At 38.2% G+C, this 22589-nt stretch overlaps 2 protein-coding genes and 1 long non-coding RNA gene across 3 annotated transcripts; 2 read left to right on the top strand and 1 right to left on the bottom strand.

The window, feature by feature from the left end:
* The first annotated feature begins 1115 nt into the window (after positions 1-1115).
* On the top strand, positions 1116-1636 carry LOC129946066 (uncharacterized). Its single transcript, XR_008781535.1, has 2 exons — positions 1116-1335; positions 1401-1636. It is a non-coding gene; the product is annotated as an uncharacterized LOC129946066 (long non-coding RNA).
* LOC129946065 (erythroid differentiation-related factor 1) lies at positions 1634-17020 on the bottom strand. Its single transcript, XM_056056092.1, has 9 exons — positions 16839-17020; positions 16559-16770; positions 14399-16491; positions 7622-7804; positions 7260-7560; positions 7011-7188; positions 6168-6292; positions 2430-2620; positions 1634-2370 (listed from the first exon to the last, which is right to left on the bottom strand). Exons 1-9 carry the CDS (start codon positions 16857-16859, stop codon positions 2012-2014), a joined length of 3663 nt encoding a protein of 1220 aa, XP_055912067.1. The 5' UTR covers positions 16860-17020; the 3' UTR covers positions 1634-2011.
* A 2367-nt stretch (positions 17021-19387) lies between these two features.
* LOC129947958 (titin) lies at positions 19388-21895 on the top strand. Its single transcript, XM_056058743.1, has 2 exons — positions 19388-19584; positions 19645-21895. Exons 1-2 carry the CDS (start codon positions 19519-19521, stop codon positions 21715-21717), a joined length of 2139 nt encoding a protein of 712 aa, XP_055914718.1. The 5' UTR covers positions 19388-19518; the 3' UTR covers positions 21718-21895.
* Positions 21896-22589: the final 694 nt, after the last annotated feature.

Raw genomic sequence — 22589 nt, forward strand, 5'->3', positions numbered from 1 at the left:
ACTGCCCTTACATCCACAAAAACTGAGTGTTTGGTGTGATATATAGACACTTTACGGACCCGTGAATTGGACTTTGTTTAATTTAACGCCGTCCGATTGACTATTAATTGTGGGGATATGTGAACTCACTAGTCAACGCAATCGATACTTAAGCCCAAACAAATGGCCGCTTGGAGAACATAATTCACCGCGTTATTACCGTTGCACGTCCAAGAATGTTAGAAAAAGTCTTCCAAAATTAGGCCAACAAATTATATTACGTCAAAATCAGTTGTCATATTCCATTCCTCTAAAAAATCACACTTTTTCCAAATGTTTTCAATTTCTTTTAGAAATATTTCTGGTATGCAGTATTTAGTGCTTATGAGACGTACGTATCATATTTGCTTACTAACTTTATTTGGCGCTATACTGGGTCTCAGCCAACTCTCCATCTATGCAAACGGTCACCGGAAAAAATGATTGAAATTATAAAAAAATTGGCACCTTTAATAATAAACAGTATTTAAACCTGTTCACTAGATCGTAATCAAATTTAACGTTCTCTTGGAGTTCCTTTTTTGGAGCAATATAAAAATATATTTTTAAGATTGAGCTATTGGGCATTTTATACGGAAATGTTTGACCAAAAACATTTGTATAGGGACTAATGTTATTTTTGGTCTCAAAAACTTTAAACCTTAATTTCCAATAGAACCAATGGTTTAGGCGAGGACAGCCCGACAGACGAAAGGCAACGCGGATCTAACATGTTTTTCGACGTCTCTACCATCGTAGTGTCATGTTTGATTAAAATTTCTAGTTCGAAATTTAGTACTGATCCAAAACTATTAATATAGTTCCTCTTAATATCGTTATTACAAATTTCCATTAATATAAACTCATCTAAAGCAGCTTACCCTCAAAACTACTATTTTACCTTTTTTCAAAATTTCCAGAAAATGTCTAACAATTGTATTACATTCTACACCCGTGCTTTTCAACATTTAGCAACAAAACTTAAAACAAAAAAATTAATAAACTACCTGACCATTTTCTTACATCCAAACTGTTATACTTTTGATTTTATGAGTGTCAAAAGGCGCCCGTTGCATACCTCAAGTCAAGCATTCCAAATCAAATTACAATTGCACTGAAAATATTTCCAACCCACAATCGAATTGCTTACATTAATCATTATAACCTAATCAATTATTGTTCCAAAAGCACGTTCATTTTCAATGAACAAAAATAAATAACAATATATATTTATGTAGAGAAAACGATTTACTTTTATTTTTCAACTCAAAGTCAGTATTGAAAGGCAGTTTCCACCACAAAATGGCAAAACTAACAGTGAGTGTGTTTGAAATTAAAAAATATATAATATCCATTTAACGATTTAAATCTTTTCTAAAAAGGTAATTGCATTCCTTATCGTGGTGCTGGCCATGAGCACGGCTGTTTTCGCTCTCCCAATGGACAGTGGAATACGATCAGTTAGTAATTTGTTCGAAAGTTTACCATTAATAAGTCAACAACATAGTGGATGCGGTTGTGGCGGTGGCGGTCATTTACGGATGTAGTCAAAAACGAAAAAAAGTGTGTCAGCTTTATTTCAAAACTAAATAAAACAAAAACAAGTGAAACATAATAATTTTGTTTTAATTTGCAAACATTGTATTTTTTTTTCTTTTTTTTATTTCCTATGGAAACTAAGTTATTGGGTCAAAAAGCGCAACAATGAATTTGTTATAAAAAAATAAAAGTTCACCTCTTTTTCTGTGTGTGTTGTATTCTTTTGGTGACACCTGCGCTACTCTAGATAAAAGAACTCTAAATAAATATTACACGCCAAGCGCAAACTTCTTTCGTTATCATCTTTATCATCATCATCAACATCAACATCAAAACTGTAACTTAAAACTACTCAATGATAAAATTATTAAAGCTAACAATTATTAAGTCGTGTGAAAAGAAAATATAAACTACAGAAAGAAAAGAGCTCATCAAACAATGTTTAATAAGAAATTCATTTTGAATGTTCTGATTCAATTTGAATAAGTTTGTTGGTTAATTCCAAAAGGTATGCTGCCAGAGCTCCATTGGTGTTATCCACTGGGGCTTTGCTCTTCAATGTTTCCATGTACATTTTCTTATAGCAATCTGCTAACTTCTTCGGATCTCTGCCACTCATGTGGAGTTTGATTAGTGTCTTGAGTGCATGTTGCAGTCTACTCTCGAAGAGATTCAAATGCCGAAGAAAATCATCTGTGGATGTTGGATTGTCTCCTAGGGAATTCATTGAATATTCAAAAAGGACCTTAGATTGAAGGCATAATTCCAGTCCGATTTGCATGTGTTTTATTTTATGATTTGAATTTGTTGAAACTGTAAGAAGTTTAAGTTAAAGGAGCTTAACAAATGTTAGAAAAGGAGAAGTTACTTACTTTCTGTGAGGAACTCTTGTAGGGAAATCCGTTCTAGTTGAACAATTAGATAATCACTTGCTTCTTTCAAGCCATCCAAAATTGTAGCTGCCTTTTCATAGTGAAATTTGCACAGTTGTAGGGAAGTTTTTGGCAGTGATGTTATGTCGACAACGTTTGAGCGCATTTGATTGTAGTAAAATGAAGCAATTCTGTAAGTAGTAAAATATCGAACAATGTCACAATTGGAAACTTTTACACTTAAAAATATTAAAAAATGAAGGTTGTTTCTTAAATCTCAATGTATGGACCTTTGTAAGTTAATAGAAAATCAAGTTGACTAAACTAGAAACTTAAAACCACAGAAACTATGGAATAGGTCTATGATTAAAAATATTTATGTGGTTTGCTCGGAAGATTCAATACAGCACAGAGGATCGGATGGATACAATATATCGACGAAAGTTAAATGTTTCCATATATAAAGGGTTTACACGTTAGAGCAAACTTTTCAATGAAGTAATTAACCACAATGTCTTTCTTTTTTGTCACTTCAAATTTCCAAGATCTTCTTGCTGGTGTCGGGATATAAGCCAACACTTTCTTGGAAGATATTAGCCTTTAGTGTTTGAATCGTTTTCAGATTGTTGGCATAACGTTGGTCTTTCACCGTAGCCCAACAAACATATTGCATAGGGGTAAATTCCTGGCTCTAGATTTAAGTATTTCGGTAAAAGCTTGATTTTTGAATCTCGTGCAATCCTAAACGAACCACTTTAGTAAATTATGCCACTAAACATTCCACACCAAATTGTCATTCTCTGTGGATGCATTGCCTTTTTAACACTAAGTTGTGGGTTTAACGAGCCCCAGATAGGAGTTTTTGGGTATTTACGTAGCCTCTGAAATGAAAACTTCAAAGCGATAAAGAATCTAATAGCAGTATGGCTTCAGTTCCTGAGTCTATTGACACTTCATCCTTGGTTCCAACAATCGTTTGCAACGTTGCCTTCCTTTTGTAAGCTTTCCTTTACTTAAGTTTGGAAAACATTTTATGGTACGACTGTAGTTGTTCAACATTTTTCCGACGGTGCAAGACATTTTTACCCTTTCAAATCCGGTTATAATTTATAAACTTTTGTTTGGGTTTGTTTTGTTTTCAAAAAATGAGTTGCGATAGAAATATAACAATAAGACAATTTTAAAACACGCTCGTCTTGAACAGATATTTTATGGCTCCTTTCACACTACACGGTTTTGACCGTACGGCAAAAAACCGGATCAATGACTAATTACACATTATACGGTTTTATAGCTTATAGCTCTTCTGCCGTACGCCCAAAACTGTGTAGTGTGACACGAGTCTAAGTCTTTATTTATTTTACCGATATTTTATAAATAAATTTCTGTCGAATAAGCCAGTTGATTTTTCCCCCATAACAAAATTCAAAAACAGCCCGTACAGTTCGTCCTTCTATCTTCTCCTTCATTCTCCATCTGTGCATACGGGACCAAAAATCACCCGAAGAATTTTTCTCTCGAAGCACCTTAAGACGCCCTCATCGTTATATGACAGGGTCCAGGGCTCAGCGCCATAAATGAGAACCGGGATGATGAGTGTCTTATAGGTGATGATTTTAGATGCTCGAGAGAGGACTTTGCTGCTCAATTGCCTTCTAAGTCCAAAGAAGCAGCCATTTGCAAGGGTTATTCTTCGCTTGATTTCAGCGCTGGTGTCGTTGTCTAAGTTAATAGCGGTGCTAAGTAGATACAGTTCTCAACTACCTCAAAGTTATAGCTGTCTATGGTGATGTTTTGTCCAAGACGTCGTTGTTCAATGTCATTTTTTGATTACCGCATATACTTGGTCTTGCCCTCATTGCCCTCATTGACCACTTAACCCATATTCTTCGCTTCCGTCACAATGCTCAAAAACGCTCCACTGACATCACGCTTTGATCTTCCAATTATGTCAATATCATCTGCGTATTCAAATAAATGGGTGGACCTTTGGAAGATTGTGCCTCTAGTGTTGACGGTTGAGTTTTGCACAATTCTTTCCAGAACGATGTTGAAGAAGCCGCATGACAGCGCAACGCCTCTTCCCTATAGATGCTGTCATACGCAGCTTTAAAATCGATAAAGAGATGGTGGGTATCGATTTGAAGTTAATGGGGTTTTCCAAGATCTGCCGTAGGGTGAACGATAGTGGACTTTGCTGGTCTGAAGCCACACTCATAACGACCAATCAGGTTTTTACGAACGGTTTCAGACGTTCACATAATACGGCAGAGAGGATCTTATACGCAATGTTAAGGAGACTGATGCCTCTGTAGTTGGCTCAATTTAGAGGATCTCCTTTCTTATGTATCGGGCATGCTTTCTTCCGACTATATTTAGCAGATGAGTTGGTGCATGCTCCCTACCAAGTCATCGGCTGCCGATTTAAATAGGCAGCGATGACGTCAGCTCCAGCAGCTTTGTTTAACGTTATTTTAGATATGTCTTTGTCTAGTTTGGGTAGGCGGAGTTGTTGATCTGCGTCGCCGAGGTTGAGTGGTTCTATCTCCCTTACAGCGGAATTCGGTTCTTCATCGCCGTTATATAATTTGGAGAAGTGATCTTTCCTTATTCTCAGCATCGACTGCGGTTCTACTACGATGTTCCCCTGATCGTCTTACAGGCTTCTGTTCGTGGCTGGTACCCTTCGGAAGCTTTTTTTTACCTTTTTTCACAACTTACGAACCTCATTCCTATTGTGACATCCCTCTATCTCTATCTCCGATCGCGCGGTTTTCATGCTCTCTTTTTGTTCCATCTAAGAAGCCGGTGTTCCCATCTCCTCTTCTGCTCGCGAGCAGCTCTGTTTCTCCTGTGCAGCGCCGTTTTGTATGCCTCTTGTTTCGCTGCGTGCGCTTGCCGGCATTCATCGTCAAACCAGGGGTTTCGCTGTGGTGGCCGCGTGAAACCTAGCACTTCAGGGGGGGCATCTCTGATGGCGGCAAGGCAATGTTGCCACTGGTTTTCAATCCTTAATGCAGGCAGCATAGGACTCCTTCATAGGTTACTAGAGACTCGATCGGAAAAGGACATGGCTGTATCTTGCGAATGGAGCCGTCTAACGTCGAAACTTCTCACAGTACTTCCATGTTTTAGCTTAGACCGTGATATGCGTCGCCGTAACTATAACGAGTTAGTAGTCCGAGTCAATGTTGGCCCCTCGGAAACTTCGGAAATCCTGTATACTGGAGAGGTGTCGTGCGTCGATCGCAATGTGGTCAATCTGTTGGACCTAATATTCCACGTAAAGATCCAAAGTTCGTTGTCCTTATTTCGTTTGCTTGGTTTGTCAACAGTAAATCCGTCCGTATCCGAGGCTTGGTCAGGAAGTCACCCTCACGGCACAACCCCCAACCTGGAGTGTTATATTTCGGTAATTTATTTCCAAAAAATGTACTGTTAGGAATACACACCACTAAATTCAGTATTAAATATTTTTCAACGATAATCATTTATAAAGGAAATAACTCCGTTTAGCAGAACTCGGAGAAATAATACAGATTTTCTCTTAGAATTTGGAGAGAGAAACAGCTTTCAGTGTCGAAATATCTTTTGATATACAGCAACGTACTATAAATCAATTAATCGAATTAAAAAAAAAAAAAAAAAAACAAGTAAAAGCTATTAAAAAGAAAACACTAGATGACTTACCCTGTAAGAGGCACTTATTTATAATAAAAATAATTAAATTAAAATTACCTTTTGTGCAAAACACCAGAACGATAAGTATAAAGAATTTGTTTGGCTCCTGGTGTTTCTGTATCACAGAGTTTTAACGACTTCTGCAGTAAATCTATAACTTCTTTCTCTAATTCAGGAGTTGTCTGCAAATAAATTTAAGAATATTTATAACGTCTGTTGAAAAGGAGATTTTCTGATTTTGGAACTATAACGAGTGTGTTTGAGAAAGGGAATCAAATATACGGCGCTTAACTTAACAGCTGAATGAAGTTAAAATCGATTTTGCAGATTTAAAGATATTTGAGCTAGAAGTTGGATCAAAAACATGTGTTCTTCAAAATTACATTACATTACATTTCACACTACTCTGCACATAAATGTGCAGAGTAGAGAACACAGCACCTTGAGCAACTAAGGCTATGTAAGGTGATAACAACACAAGACATTAATACAAGACAGAAGGACAGAAGAGAAAGAACAACAGAAAGAAAGAACACATGACAACAGCACGCAGTAGGTTTCGAGACGGTCCCCCATCTTTCTACTAACCACGCTCACTGATGCTTGATTTCGGTGATCGATGGGAACCGAAGCTTTATCAGTGACTAGGCCGTTGCCTCTTCAAAATTCTTCCCTGACTTGGTTTCTTAAATTGTGTTTAAAAAAATAAACCTTTATAAGAGATGTGAAAGCTAATCAAATGAGATAAAAATCAACTTGATCAGATTTTTTTCAATTTTGCTTTTTATTCGATTTTAGCTCAAATATCTGGCACCAGCTCCATCTTCTTTACTTCAAAAGTTGACAATTAAGAAAAAAGTTTCAATTGGGGGTATAAAGAAGGCTTAAAATTAAACTTACATTTGGGCTGAAATCCTGCAATTGTTTAGCAAGTGTAAACATAGCTGTCGATAATTCCCAACTAACCAAATCCCACAGATCTGGATTGCACTTCCGGGTTCCAAGAACAATTTTAGCCTTTTCATAATATTTAAATGCTTCATGGTATAAGGATTTTCTCTTTTGTAAATCATCAGTCCTAAAATTAAAAAAATTAAAAATCATTTGCAATTCTGTCCCATTTTTTGGGGGAAGTTTTTTAAAACATACTGTCCATCAGTAACGAAAAGATGTGCCTTGAATCTCATATAACGTCCCATGTTGCAATATAAAAATGCTAAATTCACATTATCTTGAACCATGCTGAAAGACACAATGCCCCTTGATAAGCAATCAAATGATTTTGTAGCTAAGATCTCATAATAAGGTTTTTCGGATTTTGGTTTTGAATTTTTGATCTCATCAACATCATCTTCATTATTGATTGTATTTTTCGTCTCATCTTGGGTTTTGGTTTTAGTTTTGTTTAAATTGGCATTGGTGATTTCTTCCATGTGTTTTGCAAATTCCTCTGTTTTAAAAATTTTAATGTTTTGGTATTTGTTTTAAAAAATAAATAAATTGGTACTTACCTTGAGCCCAGTACATATATTTTAGTCCAAGTTCATTTCTTACATTTCCTAATCGCCTAAGTAATTCATTTTGAGCATTGATTTCATCGTATGAACTTACACACAGTAGAGCAGTTTCATAGCATTGACAACTGGCCAGCATAAGTTCCTCAACATTTTTAGTCGGTTCAATGATGTCGTTTTCTATGAAATTGAACAAATAAAAATATCGAAATAGTATTATTCTTTAGTAAAGGAAATTTGTTGATGACTACATTATTAATAAACCAATGTATTAACATTCTTTGGGTATTTAACACAACAAAGCTGATTCCCTTAAATCTTGGCCCACAGTTAAACTTAAGTGCGCACTAAAGGGATTTAGAGCCATTTTTGTCACTCATTAGAAATCAGATTTTGGATTTCAATTATAAGGTTTATCTATTTTAGATTTTCTCAACTTTTTGACTACTTACTTAGGGTTTTCTATCAGATCTGTTAAGAAGCCATAGCATCTGCAGCGAATGACAGTTAAGTGCGGATTGGGAAGTGGTGGCGTTATTGGACCATTTTTTAGCCCTGTTATTACATTATTCTTACAGAAATTGCAAATATGGATATGCACGACCCATGCTACAATTAATCTTTTACAAATCAAATTCCCAAATCGTGTGTATATGGGAATGATTTTATAGGAAGTACCGGTTTTGAATAATAAATTGGGAGGGAAAAACAGATTTGGGTAATGCATTCCTCATTCTTGATGTCGCCCTACAAAAATAATTGACAGGAAATCAAAAATTGAGTTCAAGTTAAAACTGATGGAGTGTTGAACATTCCTTTATAGTTATATCGCCTTATTATTAAGAAAGGTTCTTTTGCATTATAACCAAAAGATAATAAAATGCGCGACTGGGTCGCACGAACTTGCTCCTGTATGCAAAGAGTCTGTTTAAAAAGTACCTATATAAGATTTAAAAATGTTCCAGTAAAATAAGTTTGTCTTCAAAAATATAAATGTCATTTGATTTGTCAACAAAACAGCGCGATTCATCCCAAGACAAACTCATCCTAGGACAACTCACCAGGGAAATGAAAAATACTAGTAAGAATACTTAACAAAAACAATTGTTTGTTTAAATTATCTGAAGATAAAAATGAGGAAGAACATGTTTCTTTAAATTGTAAACCGATAGCCTATTGGTTGTGTATTTAGGTAGGTATCTAAAATGAATAAAGAATAGTTCACTGGAGTGCTCAGCTTTATGCCGATAGATAGATAAAGACATGTTTATGATGATAATGAAGGAATGTTATTGGTAGGTAGAAGGTACTTACTACAATGAAAACTTGTAGGAACGAAGGAGTGTGTTCTTTCCTACAAGTTCTCAGCGCAAACATGAAGTTATTACGTTCAGTCTATTTTTTTTCGTTAAAGTTAAAAAAAACAAGCATACACAAGAAATTGCTATTCATTTGTTGTTTACAGTCAGGCTCTTGTGCGTTTTGGATTTTAATTATGAAGTGACACGTTAGCAGAAGTTGTAGAGGTTGTACGTAATGCAATATATACACTACATGTCAAAAGTTTGAGACTTCTTCTGAAATTTGAGAAATATCTAGTGTTAACTCCTTAACTGAAGTTTTAAGAAAAAAGTTAATAAGGAAAAAAAGTGAAGAGCATGTCTAGTTGTAAATACTAAAAAAATATAAACTAAATTATTTATTTAAAAAACCAATAAAAGCTCTAAATTGAGTTTTCATCAAAAAACCCTCCTTTAAATTCAATAAATTTGTTTACAGTTCTGGGCATTCTTCTTACAAGGTTTTGTATTTTTTCTTGTGGAATATTATTCCAGCAATTTTGTAGAGTTTCCCAAAGAGCAGATTCCGATGTTATATGGTGATTCCGGACATTTCTGTCAAACCTCTTCCCATAAGAGCTCAATGGGGTTAATATCTGGAGACTGCGGTGGCCATACCATTACTTTTAGAATTTCCTCATCTTCTTTTAGTTTCAGGTATCCCCGGCAAAGTTTTGAAGTGTATTTCGGGTCATTGTCTTGCTGGAATACAAAACCTTCTCCGATTAATCGGAGGCCAGATACCAAAACGTGGTCTTACAATATCTTTTTATAGATTTCTTTAACCATTCTTCCGATCACTCGTATTAAACACCATCACTGAACCGCCTCTATGCTTTACAGTTGGGACCAAACAGTCTGTCAGCATCTTCTGTTCAGCACTGCGCCTGACGTACACTCTGCGATTTGAGCCAAATATCTCTAACTTAGACTCATCGCTCCATAAGACTCAGTTGAAGACCCATTCCAAACGTTTGATGTTTTGGGGTCTTATAAGTGGTTTCCGCACTGCAACACGCCCAAAAAGTCCAACATGCGTTAACCTTCGTTGTTACAGATAATGGTTCTTCCCGGATTTCATTGACCTCGGCGCGTATTTGTGGTGCTATTTTCTTCCTAGAACGCTTGCTTATAGTGATAATATGCAGATCTTTGGTTTTCGTCGTATCTCCAGGTCGTCCTGACCTCGGTTTATCCTTCAAACAGCTGGTAGAGTAACGCTGTATGGTCCTGTGAACGGCTCCTTTGGATATCTTCAATTTTGTGGCGATTTCTCTTTCCAAATAGCCTTCTTCAATAAGGGTCATAATCGCAGATGGAGTTTCAATAGTTAATTCCTTAACTTTTCCCATGATGTGCACTTTGTTTAATAGAGAAGATCACAGTCTCAAATAAATTTAAATTGGATCAAACCCTTTTTACCCTTTAATATTACCCCAGTCATAAAAAAATTCCAAATTGAATGTAAAAAGTCATACGAAATAAAAACTATGGAAAATTCAAATAGAACCAAAAACCCAATACTGGGTTTTTGGGTCATAATTTACAGAAAAGGATTAATATCTGGGGTTTTTTTCAAATTTGTATGAATGGTCTAGTTGACAATACAGATACAAAAATCCTATATTCATTCATAAGCCCAAGAACCCAAGAGTAGTACGCGTGGCATGATGTTTAGTGCGTCGGAAGAGCCAATATATTCCAATTGTTGACAGACTACAGTCCCGATCTATTTATGGCTAGCGAAACTAAGCTAAACCACAAACACAAATTGACTCATACAAATTACAATATCGTAAGAAGAGACCGGTCCGACTCCACTCAAGGGGACGGTGTCGCTCTCTTTATACGAAAAGGCATTAATTATAAAGTCGTATATAACAATGAATTGCGAAAGCTCAAGACGCTAGAAGTTTGCGTTGTATGCATCTCTCTCACTCAAGGGAAGCAGATGTATATGATTGGGGCTTATGCGGCTGGAGCTCCGCAGGTTACTTACTTTGCTTCAGAACTCGAGATTCTTTTTAGGGAACTGAAACTGAGCTTGGAAGAAAACTATTTCATCTTGGCCGGCGATTTGAACGCAAAACATGAAGATTGGGGAAATCAACATAATAATCCCAGAGGTAACCATCTTTTTAATTTGATGAATCTTTACAGCGTTGAATATGGCGTCGACCTGCTGGCTTCTGAAAAGCTATCGTATCCAAGAAGCGGCTCCTTTCTGGATGTTTTGCTGTACGACACCAGACTGACAGTTACAGACAAAGTGGGTAATCACCATCGAAACTGCTTACAGACAGTCGAGTACGACAGTGATCACTGCGGACTGGCCGCTGTAATGTAGGTTCCGAACTAACGCGTGGAGTTGGAGGAATACGTTGCAACGCATTCTTACAATTACAGTAATATGCTTTGGCCTCGTTTCGCCAAAGCATAAGCAAGAAAACTTCGTTCGAGTGACATAGCCCCACCAAACAACAGAAACCTGACAAATACAGAAATTGACCAACATTTACAACAGATGGACGAAACAATAAAACGGACGATGGAACGGACAATTCCAAAGTACAAAGAACGGGACCAAATGGACGCTTACAGAAACGCGACAATTGACGCACTACGTAGGCACAAGAGTGGCTTACTGACAAGACTCAAAAACTTGTACAGACGACTTACAGACCCACACGACTTGGAGGTTAGGACACTGAAGTCGTCAATAAAAAATGTCAATCTGTTGATTAAGGAGAACTACAGGCTATCAATTAACAAGTACTGGGACCGCAAGATCCGGTCAGTTAATTCGAGTGACCCTAGTATGTTCCCTAAAATCAACAATATATTCAGGAAAAAGAACGACAATGACCTTCCGAGTCTGAAACTCCAAAGAATCGAAGAAAACAGAGACGTAGTCATGACAGCGCAAATAGATCCAGAGGAAGCCATCTTTGACGATGACTTTTACATAATTGAAGATCCGAAGGAAAAAGTGGAGGCGGTGGGAGCTGCTTTCCAGCAAGTGTACAAGGTGAATGTTAGCATTCGGCCCAACCACGACCTGGAAAACAGAGCCCTACTTAATCACTTTTACCTTCAAATGATATGACACAATGGCGATCTGAGAACCGCGGTTTCATGCGGTTCAATGACGATTCCTTGGCAAATGCCATAATCGCCGAGCAAACGGGACCAAGTCCCTTGTTAGTGACGAAGGTTGAGCTTTAGCTCATCTTCAATTCAATAAAAAATAAAAAGTCAGCAGGTGTCGATGGCATATCCAACGTTGTACATAACAGCCAGATCAGAAGAGGTGAAATATTTCTTGCATCGCCTAAGGAAACCCAAACATCTTGCGGCGTTTTTGGCGACATCGCGTGTGTGATCATTATATAAGAGGTGGTTGGTATACCGAGAATATCGAGGTGTTCAGTCTCATTGATGCAAGTGCCATCCATGGATAATGGCAATGGGGGTATATTTCGCTTTAACGATACAAGACAGCATTGGGTTTTCGAAGCATTAAATTCCACGCGGTTTTCTAATCTCCATTTAACAATGCTGTTTAGGTCGGAATTTAATGAGCTTATCATATTTTGTCGTTGCAGTTCCACATCCGAAGAAGAGGGATGTGAGTCTGGAAACGAATATGAAAAGCTAAGAGTACTATCGTCAGCGAAATAAAGTATTGGATTAGATGTTGCAGACAGAAGATCATTAATAAAAATGAGAAAGAGTGTTGGAGATAAAACAGAGCCCTGGGGCACACCAGCCTTTATTTTATGGTTTTCAGACCTGAATCCATCCAATACTACTTGTATAGAACGATCCGAAAGGTAATTACTTATCCAATGAAGCAGCGATTCATGAAAACCGAAAGCACGCGTTTTCGATAAGACAGCCTGATGGCAAACCCTATCAAATGCTTTTGAAATATCTAGTGCAATAATTTTACTTTCTCCAAAACGATGTAAAGATTTGCTCCACTGTTCATGAGATCACCAGTAGACCTATTGCTACGAAAGCCGCATTGCCGGTCATTAAGAAGCTTTCGATCTTCAAGATATTTCTTGAGCTGATAATTAATCGGCGTTTCCATGCCTTGGAAAGAAGGGAAGTATGTGCAATCGGTCGGTAGTTAGAGGGTGAGGAAGATTTGCTTCTTTTGGGAATAGCCTGGGCAAATGCCGTTTTCCATCCGCTAGGAACGAGACCTTAGGAATAGGACAGATGAAAAAGCTTACGCAGTGGTTTTGCCAGCGTTGAAGAACACCTCTTCAGAACAATAGTGGGGATACCATCCGGACCAGCGTATTTATGTGTGTTTAGATCTCTTAGGACTCTTGCCAAACAAAGGATAATATATTTCAACGAAAAGCATGATACATCAATATTTAGGAAATTATCTCCTGTTACAAAAACGCATGTCTAAAACGTTTTTTTTGAGAGCCTTCTGCTTGTCAAACGCATTTAAATTATTTTTTAATTTTCCTCTCTGAAGAAGAGAGTAAATAATAAATCTCGGATTTTGAATACGAGAGCAGTTTTTAAATGCAATAATCTTTCTTTCTCCGAATATATATGCAGAATCCTGTTCGGCAGGATAAAAATCAAATCACCGTCTGCCCTTTTGCTACTATGATCATTGCAAAAGAAACTTTTGTTCCACAATTCTAAGCTGAGAATTCATGTGCGTAATCATGTCTTTGGAAAAAGATACTTATCTTTACAGAATGTCATTTCGGTTCTTTCACTTTATTAAGTCGATGATGGTCCGCGGTATTATTTTAGGACTGTATGTAGGATTGGAGGTTAGTTAAGATAGTTAAAGTGTAGGTTTTCATTCACTTCAAAGTATGACCAACTGGTTTTGGTTGAACGAAATCTCCTTAGAACAATAACAATAGGAACGGTAAATTTAGACCACGAGTGCAAAAGAAGATCAATCTTATAAAACTGTATTCCCTGTTTGAAGGCGTTCAACTAACAGCTAAATTTCGAATTGTCTATGTACATAGCTTGGAAAAGATGTCCCATTGAAAATAAAAGTTTAAAAAATCGATTGAAAAAAATTAAACATTTTCAAAAAACTAATGACTACATCAAAATCAGTGTTTAACGAAATTAGAGGGAAACTAATAAAGTTCTTTAATGGTTTCAAATTTTAAAATTTGACAATTCACGACTTTTTCTTCTTTGGAACTCAACTTTGATTTTTTTTGGAGAACTTATAAGTTCCATCATACATAAAATGTTACTCAGATTTTTTTATCAGAATTTCTCATTCTAAAAATAATTTTGACTTTAATGTGTGTTACTATCAAGGAACCAGAAAAAGTTCCTGAAAAAAAGTAATTGAGACTGTTCTATTTTGTTTTTCTTAGCAAAATTGTAAACATGATTTTTTTTGATACTTGCTTGTAAATAAATTCCTTACCAATATGTTGGAGATCCTTTTCGATTTCTCCATAAATCACTGCATCGATTTCGTTCTCCTGCGAATATTCTTTTAGGTATTCCTCAATTAAATCTCCACTCTTTGCTATTTGCAGGAAACAATCACCCGCCCGGCCAAGGAGACAACTCTTCTGCGAGATCATCGTAGTCATGTACTTAACAACAACCTCCTGACACCTAAAAGCCATGTAGATGTCCTTCAAGCACAAACCAAACTTCTGCGACAGATAATTGTGTTCGGCCAGAGTTGCATAGGTCAAACACGCCTTCTCCAGCAGCAACAACTTCAAATGAACATTCCACGATCCGAAAAGTTGGGAATTGAAATTGGTTGCAATTTGTTTGCTATTTCCATCACAAAGAGTTGCCGCAGCGTTACTGGTAGTGGTATTGTTACTAGTCGAGGGTTGAGGCTCTTCCTTGCTCTTGTTCTTGCGAAGCTTCTTTTTCTTCGACTTCGACGGTTTATTTTCGGCAACTGACACCAGAGACTCGGCGTTATCGGGACTTTCTTCGCGTGGACTGGCACAAAGCGTCTCATAAGGCAGTGGAATCGGTCGGAAGGGTCTGGCCATGTTGGGATTTTGTTCTTCGTGCAAAATCCTTGTCTTCTCCTCATCTTTAGCCCGCTCTTCGCTCTCCTTTATGAACTGCTCTTCGTTGCAGTTGAAAAACTGCAGACATGATATGCCCTCGGAGATGTGCTGCAAGGAAGTTCGACATCGTTCCTCCACAGATGCCACCAACGGAGATGGAGGACTGGGATTTTTGGCATTGATGTCTAAATGGAATTCCTTCAGAGTGTCGCAGATGTTCTTCACAGCCACGTCGCTACTCTCGTCCAAGAGTTCGTCCTCAAATGGATCGTAGTCGAAGTTGTCATCCTCGTACACCGACTGAGTGTCCGAATCCAGATCAGAACTATCGAACTTGGGACATTTGGGATCGATTCCCGAGGGGATGTGCAGATCGGAGAGAATGTAGTGAGAGGAAGTGACGATTTGGGGGTACTTCTCCTTGGGCAGCAGCTTGATGCAGTTGTCAAGGAGCGCCCGTATGGAACCTGCCTTCTTAGCTGAGACCTTGGGTGATGTGTTCTTCATATTTCTGGCCACGGTATAGAGCAGCATTGCCACCGGGACAGTGAAAGGGTTTTCGAGTTTCGGATCGCAATTGGTTTCGTTCTTGCACAGAGTTGTCAAGTCGTAGAGCTTCACGACGTCATCGTTGCGGGCCTTGAACAGCCAATAAGTGTGTCCTGCTTTTGTGGCTTTGGCCTTCAAGAACGCCAAAATGTTTTGCGCTACATTCCGAACGACTTGAGGAGCGAATTGACAGTTCTCCAAATAGGGCAGGTCCTCGGTCTTGATGAGCTCGTACTTCTGCACAATCCCATCTAGATGGTAGCACATTACGACCTCCGGGACGTTGCACATCAGATTGTCAAGCCAGTAATCGATTCCCGTGAGAACATTGATTGGCTTCGCGGTGTCTCGGAGACGTAAACTGATGCATGGGCGATTGGGCCCACCGAAGATCGGCATATCGGTCCCTATGAGCATTCGGATGTCTTCGAATGTCCACACTACGTTGCGGTTGAATTCATGGGAGGAATTCGGATCTGGAACATTCTCATCGATTTTGGGCTCTGGTAGGACAGGTCCCAATATCGGCAATGGCTTGGAGCTAACATGTCCCAGGTTTTGAGCCTGCTTCTTGGCAGACTTGTTTCCCCCTGCACTATGATAGAGAAATTTCGATTGCAGGTTCTTGGTTTGGATCGCCTCCCGGCTTTCGTCCTTCAGACAGAAATTGCTGTCACTCTCCCGCAGCGAAACAATGGTCTCGAGGATGAAGGTCCTCAACCAGCGCCAATCATCGTCCGCCTTGCGAAGTAAATACTTCTGGATGTCGAATTCATCGATGAGTAGAGTGTTTCCCACTTTATGGACCATCATACTTATGGTGCTCTTACTCGAGTATGGGAGTTTGAGAAGCTTCTTGATGTTCTCCGCATCTGAGACAACATCAACTTCTCCCACGCAATCCGGAAACATGTGAGCCATGCGAAAGCTGGAGAATTGCATTTGTTTTCGTAAATATTTTCATACAAAAATAAAGTCTTCTTTCTTCTTCTTACCTAGGAAATCCCGACGAGTGATATAAGGCCTTATGGAGGCCATAGCTGCTGTCGGAGGTAGTCAACCAATTGGAAGGCGGAAGATTCAGATCGGTGTTGCATTTCAAGCGATTGAACTTCACCGGAACCTGGACGGAAGAGAATTTCACCACTGCCTTGGACTTGACCGAAGCCGCAACTTCGTGTGGGCCAACATTTGGGCAAAATTCGATCTACAAAAACCATAAAGCAGTCTGTTAAGAGAAAAAGCCTTTATTTGCTTCTCTTTTGGTTAACTTACTTCATCACTTGAGTCAGTCATGTTTGTGAATAAAATTGATCATATTTCGAGAAGATAGTTGAAGGAATCAATAGACTTTTGGTAGTTTTTTATTTTTGCACATGGATATTGGATAATTTCTACGAGTTTCTGGCAAAAAGAAAAACCAACTGTCTATGACAATTTTTTGTAAACACGAATTACCGGAGGCCCGCAAAAGAGAAATGTCAATTTTTGACAGTGGATGTTTGTAAGTAGTAGATTTGTTTGTTCTTCTTGGTTTGGTACAATTTGAAAAATAATTGCCCAGTTTATATTGCTGAGATTTCAAAGATATCTTTTTCTTCATAAATATTTGTGTTTTAAATTGTTTTTGAAAGTTTACTTTCTCGCATAAAACACACTGAAAAATGAAGAATTATTTTAAAAGGTGATCAAATTTAAATGGCCTGATTTTGAATATAACACGAATTATTCTCTTTTCTTTTTATTATGATAATATTGGTACGGTTGAATTATGTACAAGGTTTTTTTGGAGCGGATAGATTTTGGAGCCTAGTTACGGCCATTTTGTTTTGGGTGACATCTATCAAATCTTTTGTTTATTATTCAGTTAACTATGCCAAATTATCATGGCAAGTTGCACGATTAAACAGCACGTTGAAATGATAAAACTTTATTATCAAAATAATTGTTCGTTAACGCAAACTTTGCGCGCATTGCACCCATTTTATGGTAGACGTGGTGGATCAGAGTAAACTCTTCAATGTTTGATGGCCAAATTTGAGACAACCGGTTCAGTATACAATCAGTCAACACCCGTACGTTAAATTATAGCAAGATTGCCCGAGAACATCGCCGCAGTCCATGAAAGTGTACAGCAGAACCCTAGGCAGTCTATTAATCGCCGTGCACAAAAACTCGGAATAACTTAAACTTCAACTTGACGAATTTTGCGTCTAGATTTGGGCCTACGCCCGTATAAGATCAAACTGACCCAGGAGCTCAAATTTCATGATTATGGACAACCCCGTTTGTTTGCTGACAAGGCTTCGAATAGTTTGGGAATAGTTTGGAACAGGACCCCAATTTGGCCGAAAAATCATTTTTAGTGATGAGGTGCACTTTTAGATGAATGGTTGTGTTAACAAGCAACATTGCTGTATATGTGACGACACCAACTTACGCTAGGTTCACCAGGTGATAATACGTCCTCAAAAAGTTACCGTTAGGTGTGGATTTTGGGCCGGTGGCGTAATTGGTCCGAACTCTTTTATAAAACGACGGCCGTTAGTAAGGTCACCGCCAACGCCGAGCGCTACATAATGATGATAACTAATTTCTTGTGGACCAAATTGAACCAATGGACTTAGTCTACATGTGGTTCCAGTAAGACGGCACTATGTGCAATAAAGCAAACATGACATTAATACACAACATCTACCCGCCCTTGTTGAAAAGCCATTTGGCCTTCGCGACGTCGGTGGCACACCTGCATAAATTGTGGTCTAATTTGTCAAAGATTCTGAGGTATATTTAACGCGTTGTGCGATTGTGTATCTTTCAATGATTCAAATCGAATTAGTCTAAAATTGATAAACGTCAAACTAAATGCAGAATAAAACGTGACGTTAAGGTGTGGTTCACATTTAACATCAGTCCTTATAATTTAACAATCGTTTATTTTTTTTTTTGTTGAATACTCCGTTTTTTGACAGAAATTTGGTGCGTTTTTTGGAAATAGATGTCACTGGATGTATGTATTTTTCAGTTTTTGAATGTAATTAAGAATTATGCCTTTAATAATGATAAAAAAGGAGACCCTATAAACTGCACCAACTATAGAGGAATCAGTCTACTTAACATCGCCTACAAAATCTTCTCTCATCGTCAACAACCTGATAGGTCCTTATCAGTGTGGTTTTAGATAAGGAAAGTCCACAGTCGATCAAATATTCACATTACAGCAGATCCTAGAAAAAACCCAAGAATACCAAATCGACACCCACCATCTTTTCATCGATTTCAAGGCCACATATGTCAGCATCTACAGGGACGAGCTGTATAGAGCCATGTCTAGTTTTGGCATCCCTGCCAAACTCGTCCGTTTCTGCAGGATGACCATGGAAAATTCACGCTGCTCCATTAAGGTTGAAAACAACTTAACAGAACTTTTCCATGTCAAAAAGGTTTTAGACAAGGTGATACGCTATCATGCGATTTTTTAATATCGTACTTGAAAGAATAGTGCAAAGCTCACACGTCAACTTGTAGCTCGAAACAAGAGACATCTAGCTAGGGACTGAGCTAGATGAAGAAGTTTATTGGGTGAGGCCCTAGTTCACACAGGACTGTAGCGCGAACTTAAGTAAGTAAGTAAGTCTTTAACAATGAGAAACAGAATGACCACCAAGGCTACGCTCTCAGCGCTATATTACTATTTAATGAATTAGGTTTCGATGTGTGTTTCTCTTAAGAAAACGCATGTAAGCACAACCCAAAGAAAAATTGGAAAACCCATTGGAATTTGGAATTTGGCTGGAAGTTTGCTTTGTTCCGATGATGTTTACTTTCCATGTTTTTCAACTGTTAACAAAATATAAAAATTAAAAATCAAATAAAAACCAACAAAAGTTTAAACAAAAGCATCTGGCTGGCCCCTCCACTGTCCACTGACCAAAATTTCACTTCAGCCACTTAAATGGAATCGATCCTAAGCGACGAATCAATCTTAAAAAATTCAAAGCTTTGGTCCGATGCAATGAAGGTGAGCATAACAAAAATCTTAAAAACGAACTCCTATTGACAAAAAAATCCCTCTTTTCAGGAATTTTGTGAAAAGGAAACCTTCAAGGAAGTTGAGTACTATGATATCCTAAATGATTCTGTAGAAGTCAGCGATGATTGTACTCCTGACCAAACAATCATAAGCAACAACGATGAAAACGACAATCAAAACGAAGGTGAAGTTGGAAAAGAAAACAAATGCAAGGCCTTGGTTAAAGTGGAGGACTTCGAAGGCAGCACCAGTAGCGATGACTTCGAGGAGTGTGCCAACCACACCTTGGCCCTGATGCGGGAACAACAAGACAAATGGCAGAAGACCGGAATGCTGAAAGTCCTGCAAACATTCGATTGGGATCAAATCTCCAAAGTGGTGGCGCCGTGGGTTGCAAAAAACAAATTAGACCGCTCTCAGCTTTCGACATCTGTCGATGAGCACATCGTTCATATTGAAGAACACCATCATCGCCAGGTGCATCTGTCGTCCGACGATGATTCCCTGCACTCCCTAGACACTGCCAACTACATCCGATCGAGTCGGAAGAAGAAGCGCACCAGTTGCACCACGACCACCATCAAGAAGTTCAGCTATGTGAAGGGGTCGAGGAGACACTTGCAGAAGAAGTACGGCCTCGACTTGGACAAGGATCTGAATAAAATTTTCCACCAGAAGTTCCCCGAGAATGCAGAGAAAATCGCCCATCGGGGACTTAAGGCAATAGCTGTTCCTGAGGAGAACGCAAGAAGCTTCAATTGTACGCCTCCAGCGAGGTTAGGTGCAATTGAACACGTACCCAGGTCTCTGCCGACGATGGCACGCCGGAAGTCTCGCCAAATGAAAAGGCGATCGGACATCTCTAAGCGTTCGGTCTCGAGTAGTTCCTCGTCGTCTAGTTCTCCGGTGCGACTTTTGAAGCCCAAATATAAAAGATTGTCGAAAGGTCGAAAAAGTCACGAAGGATTACAGTCTGCACAGACAAAACAAGAGAAGAGTAAATTGAATTTTTTCAAACGCAAAATTCCCGAACGAAAACTCGTTCCTGAGGCAGAAATTGATCTCACGAAAATGGAAACATCCGCCTCAGGACCGGAAATGTCCATATCCACAAGGAAAGTAGAAAAGTCACTGCCCAAGCCGCGACCTACACCTCCAGCGTTATGTCAAAGCGCAAGTTTCAGCAACGAAACTGGGTTTCTTGGGGCGAGCATAATAAACTCTACTGCAGTCACCACTAACCCCTCGTCAGTGCCTGATGTTCCTATGAAGAAATGCCAGCTAACCCCGATTAAGAACAAAACCCCACCTATTCTTATGGAAAAGTATCAACTATCCCCAATTAAGAATAAAACCCCGCATGCTCCAATGGAAAAGATGCTAACTCCGATCAAAAACATATCCCATCAGCCGAAACCTCCTCGAACTGTGCCCACGAAAAAGAAACCTAAAGTGAGATTGGCTCGAGCCAAGGTGAAAAAAGCCGAAGAAAAAATTGTGGAACCTAAGGAAATAGAGAAGACACTAATTCCCGTTGAAGATCCTGAGGAACTCGAGAAGACAGCAACACCCAATGAAGATCATAAGGAACTCGCGAAGATACAAATTGTCGATGAAGAAATTATAGAGCCTAAAGAACTCGAGAAGACACAAATTCCCAACGAAGAAATTTTAGATCTGAAGGAACTTGAGAAAGCACAAGAAGAAGAAAACATTGTCGAAGCTAAGGAACCCGAGGAGATGCAAATTCTCGAGGAAGAAATTGTAGAACCTAAGACACCCGAGGAGACACAAATTCCCGAAAAAATGGACAACAGCAAAATTCTGTTATTCTCTCCAACAGATCTCGAGCCACATCGACAGAATTTGACTGGTCAGAACTTCCATTTAACACAAGACTACTTTGTGGACAAAGTGGGACAAAAACACTCCCAAAGATTTATCAAATTGAACTCGAAGAAATTTCCCTTCGTCTTCGATTGTTCTTCGAGGATTTCCTTCCAAGTCCCCGAAGATACAGATGGGAGTGATTCCAGCGATGAGGATATCTTGTATGTAATTGGAAGGGAGGGTAAATTGTTAGTCGAAGCAGCGGAGGAACCACCGCAAAACAAAGAGTGAATGTTTTGTATGTTAGTCTCGTAGATAGGAAGTTTTTTAAAAAAGTATTTTAAAAGACATTCTTTTGCTTGTAGTTTGTTAGTTTTTGTTTCATTCCAGTTCCATTTTTTAACCATAGTTTTTGTTGATATAGCAAAAGTTTGTTATTATTTTTAATAAATTAAATTTTTTTTTAAGATCTAAACGTTTCTTGAATCTTGATTCAAAAATTTGGTGATATTTGAAGATTTCAAGTAAGTACAGTCAACGAATTTAGTCAAATCTCTTAGCAACAATCTGGAAATAATTTGCTGATTTTTGAAAAGTTATTAAGTTTCATATTAGTTTTATTGATTTTAAAATTTCACACTTCGCTATTAATTCTCTCTAAAATATCTAAATTTTGCTCTAAATCTGATCAAGTCAACAAACGATCCAAAGACATAAAGTATACCTATACAGTGTGACTATTTTTGTTATCTCTTTTTTTATCAAACTTAGGTCGCAGTAAGTGATGATGATTTTATTACAATTAATGAAAAAAGATTATTTTGGAAGTGTGATTCTTGCTCCAACCTAAGTTTCTCTGATTTCATAAATAGTCTCAATGATCTTGTTTCATGTGTAAGAGATCTGAAAAATGATTTATGTTAATTTTTAAAATCCCATCTCTATATCTTGGAAAAGAGCCAAAAATCAGGCACCATCTGATCTAAGAGAGCCAAAAATTGTGAATAATACGTTTCCTGTTCCATTAATGAACAGCTTTTGAATGACCTAGTCCTTAAGCTGCCACAAACATTGCCTGAACCCATAAACAGTGAATCAGCAATAAATCTAGCTAACAGTTTTGAAGAAAACAATGAAAACAATCATAACCTAAATGCAGTGCA

Source organism: Eupeodes corollae, chromosome 2, assembly GCF_945859685.1.
Source record: "Eupeodes corollae chromosome 2, idEupCoro1.1, whole genome shotgun sequence".
NCBI lineage: Eukaryota > Metazoa > Arthropoda > Insecta > Diptera > Syrphidae > Eupeodes > Eupeodes corollae.

Excerpts from the sequence above, each read along its gene's own strand:
- LOC129947958 (XM_056058743.1), top strand. The coding sequence starts at position 19,519 with ATGGAATCGATCCTAAGCGACGAATCAATCTTAAAAAATTCAAAGCTT. Across the intron at positions 19,585-19,644 it reads TTTGGTCCGATGCAATGAAG|GAATTTTGTGAAAAGGAAAC; the intron begins GTGAGCATAACA and ends CCCTCTTTTCAG.
- LOC129946065 (XM_056056092.1), bottom strand. The coding sequence starts at position 16,859 with ATGACTGACTCAAGTGATGAA. Across the intron at positions 16,771-16,838 it reads TGACTGACTCAAGTGATGAA|ATCGAATTTTGCCCAAATGT; the intron begins GTAAGTTAACCA and ends TGGTTTTTGTAG. Across the intron at positions 7,561-7,621 it reads ATATATGTACTGGGCTCAAG|AGGAATTTGCAAAACACATG; the intron begins GTAAGTACCAAT and ends TTTTTAAAACAG.